This window comes from Delphinapterus leucas, chromosome 5 (genome assembly GCF_059928025.1).
Source record: "Delphinapterus leucas isolate spDelLeu-1000000601 "Yukka" chromosome 5, BTC_Dleu_Yukka2, whole genome shotgun sequence".
Taxonomy (NCBI): Eukaryota; Metazoa; Chordata; class Mammalia; order Artiodactyla; family Monodontidae; genus Delphinapterus; species Delphinapterus leucas.
The window spans coordinates 16,564,290-16,581,112 of NC_143133.1; the positions used below are offsets into that span (position 1 = coordinate 16,564,290).

The 16,823-nt window shown below is 37.8% G+C and overlaps 1 protein-coding gene across 1 annotated transcript in view; it reads right to left on the reverse strand.

Moving 5' to 3' along the window:
- The window catches only part of FAT4 (FAT atypical cadherin 4), a 172,428-nt gene that overhangs the window by 33,757 nt on the left and 121,848 nt on the right, over positions 1 to 16,823 (reverse strand). Inside the window, exons 7-9 of the mRNA XM_022596265.3 lie at positions 16,111 to 16,291; positions 8,573 to 8,823; positions 2,181 to 6,530 (exon numbers count right to left, since the gene is read on the reverse strand). Of these exons, the coding sequence (XP_022451973.1) occupies positions 2,181 to 6,530; positions 8,573 to 8,823; positions 16,111 to 16,291 (4,782 nt within the window). The remainder of the gene's footprint in view (positions 1 to 2,180; positions 6,531 to 8,572; positions 8,824 to 16,110; positions 16,292 to 16,823) is intronic.

Genomic DNA, 16,823 nt, shown 5'->3' on the forward strand with positions numbered 1-16,823 from the left:
TCCAAATCGTTTTGTTTTTAAATGGGAATGATAAAAATATTCATTTAATAGAGTTGTGAGAAGAACTGAATAAATAACTAAGTGAATAACAATGTCTGTGATGCAAGGAGCTTTAAGCAGTGTTTTAAATGGTCACTCGATAAATGTTATTAATATTTCATCATGAAAGAAGAGTATGCTTAAAAGTTTCAACAACTACATTTAGAAAAGGATGTGGTGTATGTTTAAGTAAAATGAAACAAATAAAGAAACAAACTACAGAGAAGTGAAGTGAAAGGGCTAGTTCTGTGTCCCTTCATGCAGTAAGTAACATTTATGCTGAGATCAGCATAGGGTGCCTTGCTAACACACTTTCCCTCTTCCCCATCTACTACCCAATGCAGTCACACTTTCTTCATTCCAGAACTAAGCGTCCACTCACTCTAAGTGTGAATCAGTGTATTATACTAAAATGGGACAAATAAATCATCCTTATTGTTGAATTCCCAACAGAGGAAGTAACGGGGGGTGTGGTTGGTGGGGGGAGAAGTGTGGGAAAGAGTGAAGAAGGTTTTCTAGAAACCCTGAACTCAAAACATGTATGTAAGCCTGTTACTCATGATCCTACAAGTACAACTCTGGTAAGACTCACGCTTACCTTGTGCCACTGAGGCTTGTCTTTATAGAAATCCTATGGCGTACCTCTACATCTACCATTATACTAGCACTACTACTAACGCTGCTAATCGGCATTGTTACTTATTGAAAGCTGGGCTCTGTGCTAGGTGTTTTAAAAACATTATTTTTACTCATTACAACAACCCTAAAAGATAAGTAAAGTACGATTATTCCCATTTTACAGATGGGGGAGTTGAAGGTCAGCAAGCTAAGGTGACTTCCCAAAAGCTATAGATAAATCAAGTTCTGTCAAATCCCTTGATTCTTTCATTCATATGTTTGCTGCCCCGTTTTTCTTTACATTTCAAGGACATTATTTTGTTAGAAGGCAAAGCTTATGAGACCTGCTTCGGCTTATTCAAACTTGCTTTATATCATCATCAAGCAATTCAATTCTCCAAATATAAAACTATAAGTATACACATGGTGGGCATCATTTTAAAATATGATATCCAAATACATTTTCTGAAAAACTTCTTTGAAAATAGTATTCTGCAAAACATCTACCAAATTTTTAAAAATATATCCTGGTTTTACCTATTTCACTGTACTTTAACTTGTGTTCATAAACACTACAGGGCAACACAATGTAATATATATGCTCTAAAAATGTATACTGTGCAAATTACAGCAGAGAAATTGTCTCTCCTCAAACTTATCAACAGCATAAATTTATACACATTTGAAGGTGCACTAACTACAGATCAGCTAATAAATAAATAAGTGATAGATAGATAGGGATAGAAACAGAGGTATATTTATAAACATACATCATGTCCTATTAGGATGCCAAAGACTAGTCAAACAAATTTGCTCAATATATTTAACTGTTTCTAAAATGTCAAGGTACATTGTGGCTCAGTTACCTTACAAATCAGCCTGTGATGTTTTCTAACCGACTACTACAAATAACAAGGCATTTTAATCTCAATCTGAATCACAGCTCTTGCTTCATTCTCCTCACAGTGTGGGTCAAATTTCAATAATCCTAATGATAATTATGATAAAAAATCATAAAGATGATCATGATAAAATGAAGGAACCAACAACAATAGTTGATAACTGTATTTAGGACATTAAATAGTCCAGGTCTTATACTTTAAATATACCATGGCCTTTAACTTTAGAACACTTTTTTGAAGATAGGATGCTCTTTTTGCTCTTGTACAAGACAAGAACTTAACCTCCGGAATGAACTGTGTAAGCTCACATCCCGACTCTACAACAAATCAACTGAGTCACCTTAGAACACCAACTCAACTTCTCTCTACATCATCTCCCTCCTCTGTAAAACCTGGAAAATCATTATCCCTACCTCATAGGTTTCTTGTGAGAAGCAAGTGAAATAAATACAGATAAAGGGCTCAGAACAGTGTCTGGCCAATAGTAAATGCTTAAAGCATTTGCTGTGATTCTGCCTACTCTTTAGGGAAAATCATTTGAAAATGACAAAGTTCATGACTTTCTATTATACCTGATATGGCTAAAGTCTTGGTGGAAAAAAAAGCCAAACATTGTCATACCTGTGTATCCAGTTTTGCAAACACAGTTGAAGCCTCCTGGAAAGTTCTGGCAGACGGCACTGTTCTTGCAGGGACTAGGCAGGCACTCGTTGATATCTCTCTCACAGGCCCTGCCAGTGAAGCCATCTGGGCAGCTGCATGAAAATCCTCCCACTAAATTGTGACAGGTCCCACCATTGTGGCAAGGGGACGGAAGGCATTCGTCTATGTCTATTTCACACCAGCTGCCAGTATAGCCCGGCAGACACTTGCATAAGAAAGGCTGCAAAGGTTCATTTGCCACGATGATGACTGGAAGGCTCTCGTGGCTCTTTAATTCGAAGCTCACGGCCAGTCTCCTTACACAGCTCCCTCCGTTCTGACATGGGCCAGGAGCACAGGAGTCGTGATCCACAGATTCTACCTTCACTCCACTCTGCCGGAAGAGGATCTCTTTGATGCTTTCGAAGAAGGTGGCTACACCGCTGGGATTCACATACTGATTATGGTTTCGCTTCACAGCTGCCAGAAGAAATGTTCTATTGTTCCCTTCATAGGCCCCATACAGTTGCACAGCGGTCCCAAGGCCAGTCAGCTGTGAACTGGTAATGCGTAAGAAATGAAGGTAGTGGTTCGTCAAGAAGTCCTTTACACTTGGTACACTGAGACGCAGTAGGATGCTGTTATCCACTGTCGTGTTGGAAAATCCAGTGAAGAAAACTCGGATATTGCTGGTGACCGTGCTGTGGACGCCATCATTGCTGAGGACAGTCAGGTCAAACGTGCCATCTGTGGACCTTGGCTGGGAACTCAGATTGCAAGTGCCCCTTGGAATACTGAAGAGGCTCGTAACTCCCGAAGTCAGGGAGCAGTGGAAGGTGTCTAACACATCGGGATCCTGTGGCTTCACGGAGCCTAAAATCCCACCAGGAAACAAGTTGCCGTAATAGTTAACAAATATCTCCACTGTCCGAGACTGTGAAGGGTTGTCATTTTGGTCTATCACTGTGATATGCACGGTTCCTGTGGAAGACATCTGAGGAACACCGGAGTCCCTAGTGACCACAGACAGATAGAAGTCTGCAATTTGCTCTCTGTCAATCTCTCTAGTTGTGCTCAGAACTCCAGCAGTGTTCAGACTAAAATAGCTGGTGGCAGGGCCCGTGCTCAGCAAGTAATAGGTAAAGGGGCCTTGATTTGGAGGGAGGTCAGGATCCGTGGACTGAAGGGTCATCACCAGAGTTCCTGGGCGTTTGTTTTCCATAACTTCTCCCTCACTGATGGTCAGCATAGGCCCATTATCATTTATATCTTCCAGGGTGACTAATAAGGAGGCACTTCCTGTAGCTGAGGGGGTCCCTGAATCCACAGCTAAAACTGTGAGATTATAGATGGGTAGGGTTTCTCGATCTAATTCTGCAGTAACGGTGATCTGTCCTGTCTGTGGATTAATGGAAAAGGCACCATTTTCATTCCCTGATCCAATAAAATAGGAAAACCTACTCCAGCTGGGAACAGAGTCTGAGTCGAAGGCACTGACAAAGGTCACATGAGTTCCCGTTGGGACCCCTTCACTGATCTGAACACTGTAGATGTTTAGACTAAAAACGGGTGGGTCATTGGCATCAAGCACAGTGACATTTACAGTGACCTCATCGATGTCTGCACCCCTAATGCTGCCAAAATTCTTGGCCAGTACCTTCAAAGATACCCTTTCTTCTTTTTCTCTATCAAGAAGTCCAGAAACATAAATTTGTCCAGTCTTCTTGTTGATCTGGAAACCCTTCTTTCTACTGTTACCAAAAATCAAATAATGCACTTCCCCATCAGTGCCCAAATCACGGTCACTGGCAAACACTTCTCCAACAATAGTACATTTAGGAGCTGCTTCTGAGATTTCAAAATAGTAAAGTTTGGAAACAAAACGAGGCACATATTCATTTGTCCCTTTTAACTGTATATTAACAGTGGCAAAACTGCACCTTTCTTCATCGGGGACATTGAAAGCTTTCACAGTAAGGTGGTAGCTCTGCTTGGTTTCAAAATCCAAGAAGCCTTGAGTGGTGATGACTCCTGTGTTGGGGTCAATGACAAAGAGGTCACTGTCAGATGACTGTATAGTATATGCAGTCACAGCATTGGTTCCAGAGTCGGCATCCGTTGCATTTAGGTGGATAACTGTCGTCCCACTGGGGGCATTTTCCAAAACAGTGGGGAAATATTCATCAGGGAGGAACACTGGAGAATTGTCATTCACATCAATCACATCTACAGTCACACTGCAGTAACCAGTCCTTGCAACCCAGCCTCCATCTGTAGCACTAATGGTCATTTCGTGTTTCTGGCATAGCTCATAATCAAGAGCTTTGGCTAGTGTTAATACACCTGTGGAGGAATTGATTGCAAAGATGCCTTCTTCATTTCCTGAGGAAATACTGTACTTAATCAAGCCATTCATAGCCGTGTCTCTATCTCTTGCAGAAACGGTTCTGACAATGGCCCCAATACTATGGCTTTCAGGGACGGTTGCACTCATGTGGCTTTGAGAGAATTCAGGTGTGTGGTAGTTTTCCTCAGTGACAATTATTTGAACAGTTGCTTGGGATGAAAGTGGAGGGTTTCCCTTATCCTTCGCGGTGACAGTGATCAAAAAGTTTTGATTCAAGTCAGATATCAGGGGAGCTGCTACTGAAATCCACCCTGTATTATTGTCTAACTTAAATTTTCCCAAATGATTTTCATTCGAAATGAAATACTCCACTTCAGAATTCAATCCAAAATCTTTCTCATCTACTGCAGTAACTTTGATTAACTTTGTACCAATTTTAACATGTTTGGTGACTGGAGTAAAATATGCAGTTTTAAGAAATTGTGGTGCATTGTCATTACTGTCCACCGTGTTGATGGTAACTGTTGTCTCACTAAGTAATGCAGGATTACCTCGATCTGAAGATGTCACTATAAAGCTATGTCTGTTGATGTTCACGTTACTGAAGCCACTGACGTTCTGGTATATTAAGACCTGTTTATTGAAAATCTCTCCTGTGGTGGCATTAATCCTGAAGTACTCTGACTGAGATTTTATAAAATAAAACACTTGTCCGTTTGATCCCTCATCAGGGTCTGTTGCAGACACCTGAGTCACTCTGGAGCCAGTTTCAGTAAGTTCAGGAAAATCTAAGTAATAGGATGGTCTGCTAAATCTTGGAGCATTGTCATTGACATCTGTCACAAATATTGTGACATCTGTACTTACAGTCCACCCAGAATCGTGGGCAGAAACTCGGATTCTGTAACGGTCTGTGTCTTCTCTATTTAAAGGTCTACTAATTACAATATCCCCAGTGCTGGGATTAATCGTAAACGGAAGACTTGTGTCCATTATAGAATATCTACTAACTGCATTTACACCAATATCTTCATCAGAAGTTGTGACACGTGTAACTGTGTACCCTAATGGGGAATTTTCAGGAACATGGGCACTGAATATTTGCGAAAACCTAGGGGCATTATCATTTTCATCTAAAATGTTAATGATGACTTTTACTGAGGTGCTCTGAGAAGGGGAGCCTTTGTCTGAGGACTTTATGGTAAGCACATACTGAGATATTTTTTCCCGGTCTAAAGGTCGAATGCTTCTAATTTCACCAGTAGCATGATTGATACTGAAACTATGTTCTCTGTTGCCATTAACAATTTCATAGTCTAACTGTCCATTGGGTCCACTATCCTTGTCCACTGCAGAAACAGTAAGTATTTTTCGAGGAGAAAGGTTTTCCAGTATTTCAGATACAAATGGATCTTCCTTAAAAACTGGGGAATTATCATTGACATCTAATACTGTTATGTCAAGTTTCTCATAAGAGGAGAAAGGAGGGAAACCTCCATCTCTGGCTTCTATCCATACAACATATTTTTGTATCTTTTCAAAATCCAGAGGTTGACTAATGGACACCTGCCCTGATAACTGATCAGTCTGAAATGTGTTGCCAAGGTTCCCACTTGCAATATAATAGGACAGAGGTTCTCCTCTCAAGGAGGACCCTGTTATGGTAGTGACAAGAGTGCCTACTGGTTGGTCTTCAGGAAACACGAAAGTTTGTTCTTTGGCTCTGACTTTAGGGAAATCTGCTTTGTTCACAAATCGAACAGTCACTGTTGTAGAATCTGTCTTTGGAAATGAGCCACCGTCTTTTACATGCACAGAAAATGTCACTTCTGAAGTGCCATTTAGTGGTCTGGCTGCCATAATAGCTCCTCTCAGTGGGTCAATGTGAAATTTTTCAGAGTTTCTACCCGAAAGAGAATAATGTAGTTCAGCATTGGGTCCAAAATCAGCATCTGTGACAGTAACCGCAAAGACGAAGGAACCTATAAAAGAGGGAGTGTGCAGTTATAATCTCATGGAACCCCAATAAAACATTTGATAGTAAGTTAAAACACTATATTAAAACTATATATAAAACACTATATTGCTACCTGACATAACTTTATTTCCCCATGATTACTAGTGGAGAACAGTACCTCTTATATTGTCTCTGAAGTTCCCCAGTCAAATCTAACAATAGTCTTCAGGAACTGACCTGCCATTATCTACCTAAAACCCATGCAGTCTAGTGAATTTAATAATTTTCAGTATGCCTTTGCGAGAAGCACAGGGAAGGGCAACAGCTAATCCTTCCGAATTATAGTTCCTAGGAGAAAAATCTGTACATAACAGAACTTCCAACAAACACGATAATACAGGAGTTCTGCTAAGAACTATGTTTATGCCCAATGGGGGAAAAAAATAATTGCCCTATTATGTCTTAAAATATTATTGAATTACCTTTTATGTAATCATGTCAACAAAAATAACATGTTTAAAAAATTACTGTTGATTCCTTATACCCACTCTTTTATAGCAAAATTCTCTTATCTGTGAACTATTCTCATATGGAGATGAAGTGTATATATGTATGCGTGCATATATATATATATATATATAAGAACAATTATAAATTACACACACACATATATGAACAATTATAAAGTACACACACACACACACACACACACACACACATATATAAACAATGATAAAGTAGTAAGAAGAAATGAGGAAGAATGGACTCAATTTGGATTCCAAAAGTCAATGCTTGGGATGAGGGCCAATTGGACAGATTGTAGAGGAGATAACGCTGAAAAGCTGCCATAAGGACGTGTTTTCGATGAACTTATTCAGAAACCTTTCCCAAACCTGCACTCCTACCCGTAACAGAAGAGTTTGTGACACAAGTGAAAAGTCTCTAATTTAAAAAAAGGCCAGTGATTCTGATTAATTATAATATGTCTAGTGAGGAAAAAAATGCTTAAGCCTTACTCACTTTGTACAGGAGATGTTATATTGCATCACCACACATTGGGTGTGATTAGAATCATGCCTGCCAGCATCATTTCAGCTGAAGGCCGTCATCAGGGATTTATGACTTCACTATTGACATTTCCTTTTGATAGAAATTTGGCACAATAATTTATGGATTTTATACTTGCAATTGGTATCAGTTAGACATTCTCAAGTGAATAGAAGATCAAAGACCACTAGAGGAGAAATCCTGCATCCGTTTCTTTGTTTTTCTAATTAAAAGTATCTTAAAGCAAGGAAAATTAATTATGGCCTTTATTTGTATATTTTCCTGTTTCAAAATTCATTTCAGAAATCACCAATGGTAGATGATTTGTGTAGTGCCTAAGAGAGTAGGCCGTTCCTTGCAAAGAAACAAACAAAACCAAACTAAATTTAAAAGAGATGCAGAAAGCTAAATACACATTGTCAATACGAAAGTGTTTCATGAACGGCTTCATAGTCATACTAACGGAAGAAAAACTTCAGTCATCAAAACTAGAGTAAAATGTTTACAGTAATAATTAACGAGAAGGATTCCTTCATTAAACCTTTTGAAAACTTATCTATCTATGAAGCATTGAATAAAATATTCAGTTTCTACTAAGAGATACAGTTGAAGGCCTATTACTTCCCAGATAACGTTTCAGGTGCTTGGATATGGCATGGAAAAAGAGATAATGTCCCTCCTATCAAGGAACACACAAATTACATCTCAGGACAGAACCCTCCTTGACTACAAAGTGAAATCTATTCTAATCTTTAACAATATTCAAGTAAAATTAAGAAACAGCACTAGGAAAGGTGTGGCAATTATAAAACCTTAAATACAATTAGTCTGGGAAGAAAGAATTAATTTGCAAGATTCGATGTTCCTTCAATTTATTTAGGCGAGAGTTGAATTTTAGAGGATTTGCCAACTTTGGCTATATCAGAAATATACACGTAAAAATAACAGCAATGTAATTATAGAAAGTGTCCAATGTATAGTTTTTATTTATCTATGAGACCTCCGAGTTGGTGTGGTTACCTGGAAGAGTAGGGGACGGGATATGTGTGACATACGGGTGATGCTGAAACCTTGGTGGGTTGTCGTTGACGTCAGTCACCGTGACGAGCACACTGGTGGAACTGGAAAGAGGCTCCGGGGATCCAGCATCACATGCAACAACCACTAAAGTATAATTCTCTTTTGTTTCCCTGTCTAGCAACGCACTGGTGATGATTTGTCCTGTGGATGGGTTGATGGTGAACTGAGAATTTCCACCAATGATCCTATAACTAAAGCAGAGAGCAGACATGGGCATATTTCTTCCAGTTTTAATGCTGCAACATCTATTTACTATAATTTAATGACCGAGGCAGAAATGTCAAGAAAAACATTACAAGTAAGATCACACAACAACGAAAGGATATGGCAAGTTCAAATTTTATGTGAACATCACATTAACAACTTTACTGTGAGATATCCCATGACCTCAAGCAGGTCCTCACAAGGTTTGTGGGTTTCTTAAATCATGCAAGTCCCCAGAATATACCCAGAAGACTACTGTGTTTTAAATAAACCAGCCTGAGAGCATAAATCAGGGCCTTGCTCTAATATTGTGGTCAGTGGCCAGGATCACAAATGAACATCTGTTAAATGAATCTAAAAATTATTTTTTCTGCTGTGCACCATAATATACCAGAAAGGTCAGTGGAAGATCTTTTTCTTTAAAGACCAAACAAAGTATTTGACACATACTGACTGTCCAGAACAACTCAAGAACTGATTATTTATACAGAGACATTCCTAGTTACGAATTCTCTCGTTTGCTATTCCTCATATGGCCATGCTGCTTTGCTTTCTTGTTGTAAGGAGAGGTATGACATCTTCATGGATATTTTGATGCTAACCAGATTGGTTAGCGGGGAGGAGTTTCCACTGAGAATAGCTTCTATCTTCTTTCTGAAGAAAAAAGCTGTCTGTATATATTCCTGAGAGGTCAGCTGGGAAAGAAGTAGCTAAGCTTGAAGGTTCAGAAGCTGGCTGTGGTCCATAATTTTTTAAGTTGGAGGGTAGCGAGATAATAGACATCTTTCAAAGCTTTCTCCTTTATGCCAACAAAGAAAAGCCCTTGTTGGAACTAACTGGTGTTTCTACAGTTTGATTTGTGTCCATAAAATCATAGCAACAGCAAGCGCCTAATAGAAACAGCAAGAAAAACCTTGCATTGCAGCCAGTGCACATTTCTCCTATGAAGTTCATCATTTAAAACAAACATTTCAGCATCTTCATCCTTTTTAGAGACATAATGAACCGTTGGGAGCTATTTCTTTTTTTTAAATAGAGGTTCTATAAAATGAGAGCTAAATAGAAAAAGAATAAAGAAGGAATTTGGTTGAGAAATGATATTAATATTGATAAAGTACTTGGTATCACTCAGATTTGAACACCCTTTGACACACCCACAGGCCACGATCAGGAGTGAGAACAGCACTGACTATATTTCCTGGACCAGAAATGACTTTACAAAGTGTAATTACTATGCTTACACAGTAGAAGATATCTATTCCCTTTATCAAAATAAAAATAACAAAGGTTTGTAAATGATTTCTCAAAGTTAGAAATTCAGGACTCATGAAATAATCATATTGCCTTACCTTTTGGAGAAAGTCTGTAGACACCTGGATTATGAGAATTACGTGATTTTACTTTGGGAAACTTTGCTTCTATCGGTAGGTGTAGAAATGACCAAATAAGTTAATAGGGGTTGGAACAAGTGCTTCATAGTGCCACAAGCTTTCTTACAGCTTTATGGCAGCAAAGGTCAGGGTTCACTCAAATATTTGTTCCCTTAAGCATTTACAAATAAAAATAAGAAGGAGGCAAAATGTATGTAAATTTGATTTGGATGCTTTGTATGTGAGAAGACCGTGGTATATTAGAATGAACAATGTGTTGAAAGGCAAATGATGTGAGTTCTGGCCCAGGCTGAACTAAATAATCCATAGAGGAACTCTGTACTATAAATTCTTATTCTTTATTTTATGCTATTGCACATAAGATTGTCTGTTTAAAAGTAGGTAATATATTTATTAGTTTTAAAAATTAAAGAATAAAAGTGTATCAATAGTGTATTTTAAATATGAGATATTCTTTAATATCTCACAATATCTATAATACCAGTTTCAATCAAATGTATTCTTGTAAGTTACAAAAAGAAAGAGATAAAAGAAACATAGGGGACAATATAAATGGATGGACTGCTGAGATCACATGCCCAGGTTTTCCCTACTTGTATTATTTTGAGTCTTGTTTCACTTCTCATCTTTTCATGCATCTCTCTCCTGCTTCTCTGGTCCACATTAATTTCTTTTAAGGTTATGAACTTAGATCAAGTCTTGTGCTACCTTCTTAACAGCTAAACACCTACGCTGTTCTTTACAACTTTGCAGCACCTTACTGTGTTCTTAGGGTGCACCCAGCAGACTACAAGGCATTTTATATACGCTCTCATTTAAGTCTCAGAACAATCCTAACAGTTTGGTTTTGTACTACATTTTTTATCGATGAGGAATCTGAGTCTAAGGGAGGCTAATCTAGTTGCACAGAGAAACATGAAATCTATAAATGGTACATGGAGACTTTGAACTTCTGTCTTTATGACTTCAACATGCACTTTTTCCATTATCCTACAGTAGATGGAAGGTGGGACACAGCCTGGGGGGATGTGGGTGAGACAAGGCACACTGTAGCTCTTGCTAAGGCCAAAAGGAATTCTTGCTCAGGTTTGTCGATGTAGAATCAGTTTACAATGATTTAGTTCAATGCAAATCAACAAGGTGTTAATTTTTTTTCTGACTCAAGAAATTACTGTTTCAAATTACTGGCATAAACTGATCATTGTTATCTAAAATCTAAATCAACTGTTGTTGCATTTGTAAAGCTGAAATATCCCCATTTGATTTTTTGAAACTTTTTTTACCTCTTCCTGAGATTTGCTACGGTCATAAGGCACTGCACTGTGGGCTGCTAGAATACACTGATTTAGTAATAGTTTAGAAACTGGACTTTGGAACACAGTTCCCTTGGACATGAATTTTGATCTCATTCAAGTACTTAAATTCATAAAGTTTCTTAGCCTTTCTAAGTCTTCTCTATCTATAAAGTATTATACATATATGTATTCCTTTCATTTGGTAGTTTTGAGCATCAAATATAATTTCTTTTGAAAAGCACTTGGCAGAGTAATTAGTATGTGACAAGAATTCAAAGTTTAGGTTTACACACATAACAGTATATATACGTACATAATTATAATAATCTATTATATATAATCTCTTATAATCCATCTTTAGGTAAATGGATGAACTAATAGAGACATGGATAAGTAGGTAAAAAAAATTCTGTGCTCAAGCTTATACCCTAGATGGAAGAAAGACACATGGAAAAGTAAATACAAAACCAGGCAGTATGTTTAAGTGCTATGAAATTGCTCAGAAGCATTGTTTAGGGAATTCAGAAGACAAAGAGATCACTTTTGATAGAAAAGCCTTTCTTCGAGAAATGTAAATTTAGGCTAAGTCTTAAAGAGGTTACCCACCTTACAATAGTATCGTAAAGGGAGAATGAAGGTATTTTAGGCTAGGAGTCAACAATTTTTTTTCTGTAAAGGACCAGTTAGTAAATACTTTCAGCTCTTTAGGCCATCAGATCTCTGTTGCAACACTCAACTTGCTGTGATTTAATGCAAAAGCAGCCGCAGACAATATGTACATGAATGGGCATAGCTATTTTTCAGTAACACTTTATTTACAAAACTAGGCACTGGGTCGAATTTGGCTTGCAGGCTGCCGTTTGCAGAACCCTGGTCTAGGATATAGAAGGATTTGAACAGAGCCATAATGCTTGGAAAAGCACAGGTCCTTTTCCCAGGAGCAGAAAGTGATCCAGTGAGGCTGAAAGTTTGGCTATACATTTGTACAGAATAAGCTTGGAAAGATGCTGGGACTGTTTACGGAGTGGCTGGAATATGCAGACTGGGCGTTATGCCCTAGGCAAACTGGAAGTTGAAAGATTTTGAGGAGGGGGGAGTATCGTTAAAGCTGAGCCACTGAGCTAGCTGTTTCATGTTACTGCCATTTTCCTTTCATTCACTGACTCAGGCTTTGCTTTATCCAAATCACTTTCTACAACACTGAGAGAGGAATCATCATAAAACATAAACTAATCATGTTATTGCCCATCTTAAAACATTTCAGCTGTTTCTCCTACTAGACACAGAAAGAAATGTGAATTTTCTCCTATGGTATACAAGGCCCGTTCCTAACCCACACCAACCATACTGAACAGCTTTGTTTTTCTGATGCTATGTTTTTGCATAGATTTGGCTTTGCACCTGTTATTGTCTTTCCCTAGAAGGCCTTTCATCCCTTGTTTGTCCATAAGCAACTCCTCTGTCTTTCCAAAACTCATCAATTACTTGAAGCTTATACTTATTTCCTCAGGTATCACTGAGTATGCTGTTCTTTCCACACATTCTGTTTAAACTATACTTGTTACAAGGTACTATAATTGTAATATTGCAAAATTACCTTCTATATTAAAGTGTTCTTATTAGAACTGAAGTGCTTAACTCCTCAGAACTTAACAAAGTATCTGGGACATCGTAAGGGCTCCAGGATTATACAGGATCATGTAATATATAGATTGGAAGGATTAGAAACCAGAGTAAGGAAAGTAAGTTAATTTTTATTGTAATAGTCCAGGCATGATGTAATTATGGACTGAACTAGGGTCTTGGCAGGAGGGATGCACAGAAAAGAATGAGTGCCAGAGGCATTAGGAAAGAAGAAACATGAAAACTTGTCCACTGAGTGAGTGTAGGGGGAGAGGATGACTGTAAGCCATCAAGATGGGAGGATGAAGAAAGCAAGGCAACATCATTAAAAGAGAGCAGTACACCAAGATGAGAAACAGAAGAGGTTAGTAGTTTCTGATATGTTGTTCTTATGACTTCTACCTCTATGTAGAAGTGCCTCCTAGGGAGTTTTAAAGACGGGTGGGAATCTCCAGGATGGAGTCAGAGTTGATACAATACGTTTAGAGGTTTTCTGTCTAGTTTTCTGGGTAACTTTTCTCATGGCTGCAGCCATGGAAATGGATGATTCTCTACTCTCTCTCTCTTTTACTCTTTCTCTCTCTCTCTCTCTCTCTCACACACACACACACACACACACACATACACACACGTGCGGGAAAATAAAGAAAGGAAAGAAAAGGACTGAGAAAAAATGCTGTGGCGAATGTCCAAATTTCTTTGGAGAGCTAGAAAGAGGGGATACAGAAGGCAAATTAGAAGGTGTGGTCAGAGACGCAGGATGAGAAATAAGAAATAACATTTACACAGACACTGAGGAGAAAAAAAATGCCAATAAGAAAGGCTGACCTGCGGTGCAAATATTGCAAAAGGCAAAGGAAAATAAAGACTCAGAAATCACTGGACTTGATAAATTTCAGTAGAATCTTCGAATAGTCTTTTTTGGTAAAGCAATGGAGGAGAAAGACTGAGAGATTTTTATGAATAAATGGCCAGAGAAAACTTTGAGGCAGTAACCCACCCTCTCAAAAATGTGGTGTGAAAACTGTGAGTAAAAGCAGCAGTTGTAAAGAATACTAGGATCATTCATTTAATGCATTTATTTAGGTGCCAGTCACTACTATGTTGTAGAAGAATATATTAGGAATAAAATAGATATTAGAGTGATGAAAAGAAAAAAAAACTAGTATAAATTTAGTGACTTTCATGTCCCAATAATGTGTTAGAGACATTTGCACATATTAACTGATTCCATATATGATACTTGGCACCTAGTAATTGGTCAATATATATTTAATTCTCACAAATTTCGAAAGTAGCAATTCTTAACTCCACTTTTACTGATGGATACACTGAGCCTTAGAGACACTAAAATGACTTTCCTAAGTCATGTAAGTAAATAAAGGAACCAGAGCTCAATACCAGATATTCTGAGCATTTCTATAGGGATAAAGGTATGATCAAGGAAAGAAGGATTACCTGAAGATCCAGAGCAAAATGTAGTAACTTTTGAATTAATGATTTGAGGGAAATCGAATGGGATGGGATTAGGAGCACAGAGAAAGGGATTTGCCCTTGAATGTCAACCCTGTTGATACAGTTTTGTGACTTTCTCCAATGTTATGACATAAAAGAATTAAAAGTGAGGTTTTGAATGGAGATTTGGTCAGTTGGAGAAAAAAAAGGAATATATTTCTATAAGAGCTAAATTCTGGAATAGGTGTCTGGGAAACAAAGATATAAACTAGATAAAGATATAAACTAGATAAGCTAGTAATTAATGCAGGCTGGTTTACTAGAAGGGAAAATATTAAAAGTTATGTAAAGGGTTTAACTCAAAATAAGTATTCCATCCATTAAAATGCATAACTTGATCACACTGGTAGAAAGAAGAATATAAATAAATATTTCTTGGGTAGCTGCTGTGTAAAAGATCATGTTAGACCATATGGGAAAATTAACATCACACATAAAAGGTTGTGCTTTTAGAGAGTCCATCAGTAGTTGGGTAAATGACTTAAATATGTAATACTTAAATAGTCAATATAAAAATTAATACATAAAAGCTCTGTTAACCAGAGGAAAAAGTGGATTTTCTCCAGGATTCCATGAATAGCAAGGAGTGATTAACATCTAAAATATATATTCCATTAAAAACATATCAAGCCAGAGTAAATAAGATTTAGGTTGGCATAACAACTTACTATTCTGTGAAAATATTTTTCATTTAAGTTGTAATATTTGTCTGTCAATTTAAAGTGAACATAATAGTTTTTTGCAAGATAAAAATGGCATGGATTTTTATCATATCTGACTATATGATGGCACAGTCGTTTGAAGGCTTTTCACCGATGGGTTTTAGCCCGGGGACTCTTGGCTGGCCATGGCTGCTTTGACAAAGAGAGTATTATGGAAGTGATTCTACGCCGTTTCAAGGCCTGGCCTTTAAGAGCATTAGCAGCTTTCACCTGAGGTCCTTGTAACCCAGAGGTTCTTCTACCATATAAAGAAGTCCAACTACCCTGCTGAAGAACCACACTGAGAAGCTCTGAGATCGCATGATCAGAGAAGGGGTCCAACTGAGCCTAAAGTTCCAGCCATCCCTGCCAAGCCACCAGGCATGCGAGTGAAGCCATCTTGGACCCTCTAGGACAGAGTCACCAGGTAAATACCATAAGTGACACTAGTCAACCACAAGAAGCAGAAGAATCTCCCACTGACCCGTGCCCTAATTCCTCAACTACAAAATAATGAGATACAATAAAAATATAAATAAAATGAATAAGATAAAATTTTAGAACAATACATAAAATCATTATTGTTTAATCCTAATTTTAGGCATAGTTGGTTATTCAGCAATAGATAACCACAATTGGGCTATGAGTTAATGCTACAGAATTTCAGCAAAATGAAGCATTGTGTGCATTTAGTCCAAAGACTAACGTTTAATGAGAAAAATAATTAAAATTTACAAAGAAAAATGTACCTGATAACTGCATTTGTTGAAGCATCAGCATCTGAGGCATTTACCAATAAAACATCTGTCCCCGTTGGGTCATCTTCAGGAATTGTTGTGAAATACATTTTACTGGCAAAAGTGGGGACATTGTCATTGACATCATCCACTATGACATTGATAGTTCCAGTTCCGGTCAGGGCAGGGGATCCTAGAAGGAAAAGAAAATCAAGTCTTAATGTTCATAAATAACAAAAATAATAGCAAACTTAACAATTAGCTGTAGACAGAACTACGGAAGAGAATTTAGAAAACATCCCAAAGTAAAATTTGTGAACACATAGGCAAGTGATTGAGTGATTTTTTAGTGTTGTTACAAGAAAAAAAAAAATTTATTTAGGGACTAGTATCCCAACTCTTTCCTAGTGATACTGCACAAAAGGAATACATCAACCTCTTATTCTATTTTAAAGGTGCTGATTCAGCAATGCAGAACACAACAATATCATTTAAATGCCACAAAAGAGGCACTTACAGTAAAGTAGCTCAAGCCAGATTTGGAGAATACGCCTGGGCCTGGAATAGCTGGCCAGCTGACAAGGCAGAGTTAAAAACTGTATTCCTAGATGTGACTCTCAATGTTATTGTCAACAAAATTCAACTGGGCTTCTGAGGCCTTTAAATCCCCTTTTCTGTACTAACCAATATTTGTTTGCAGAAATCTTAAAGAAGAAAGCTTCAAG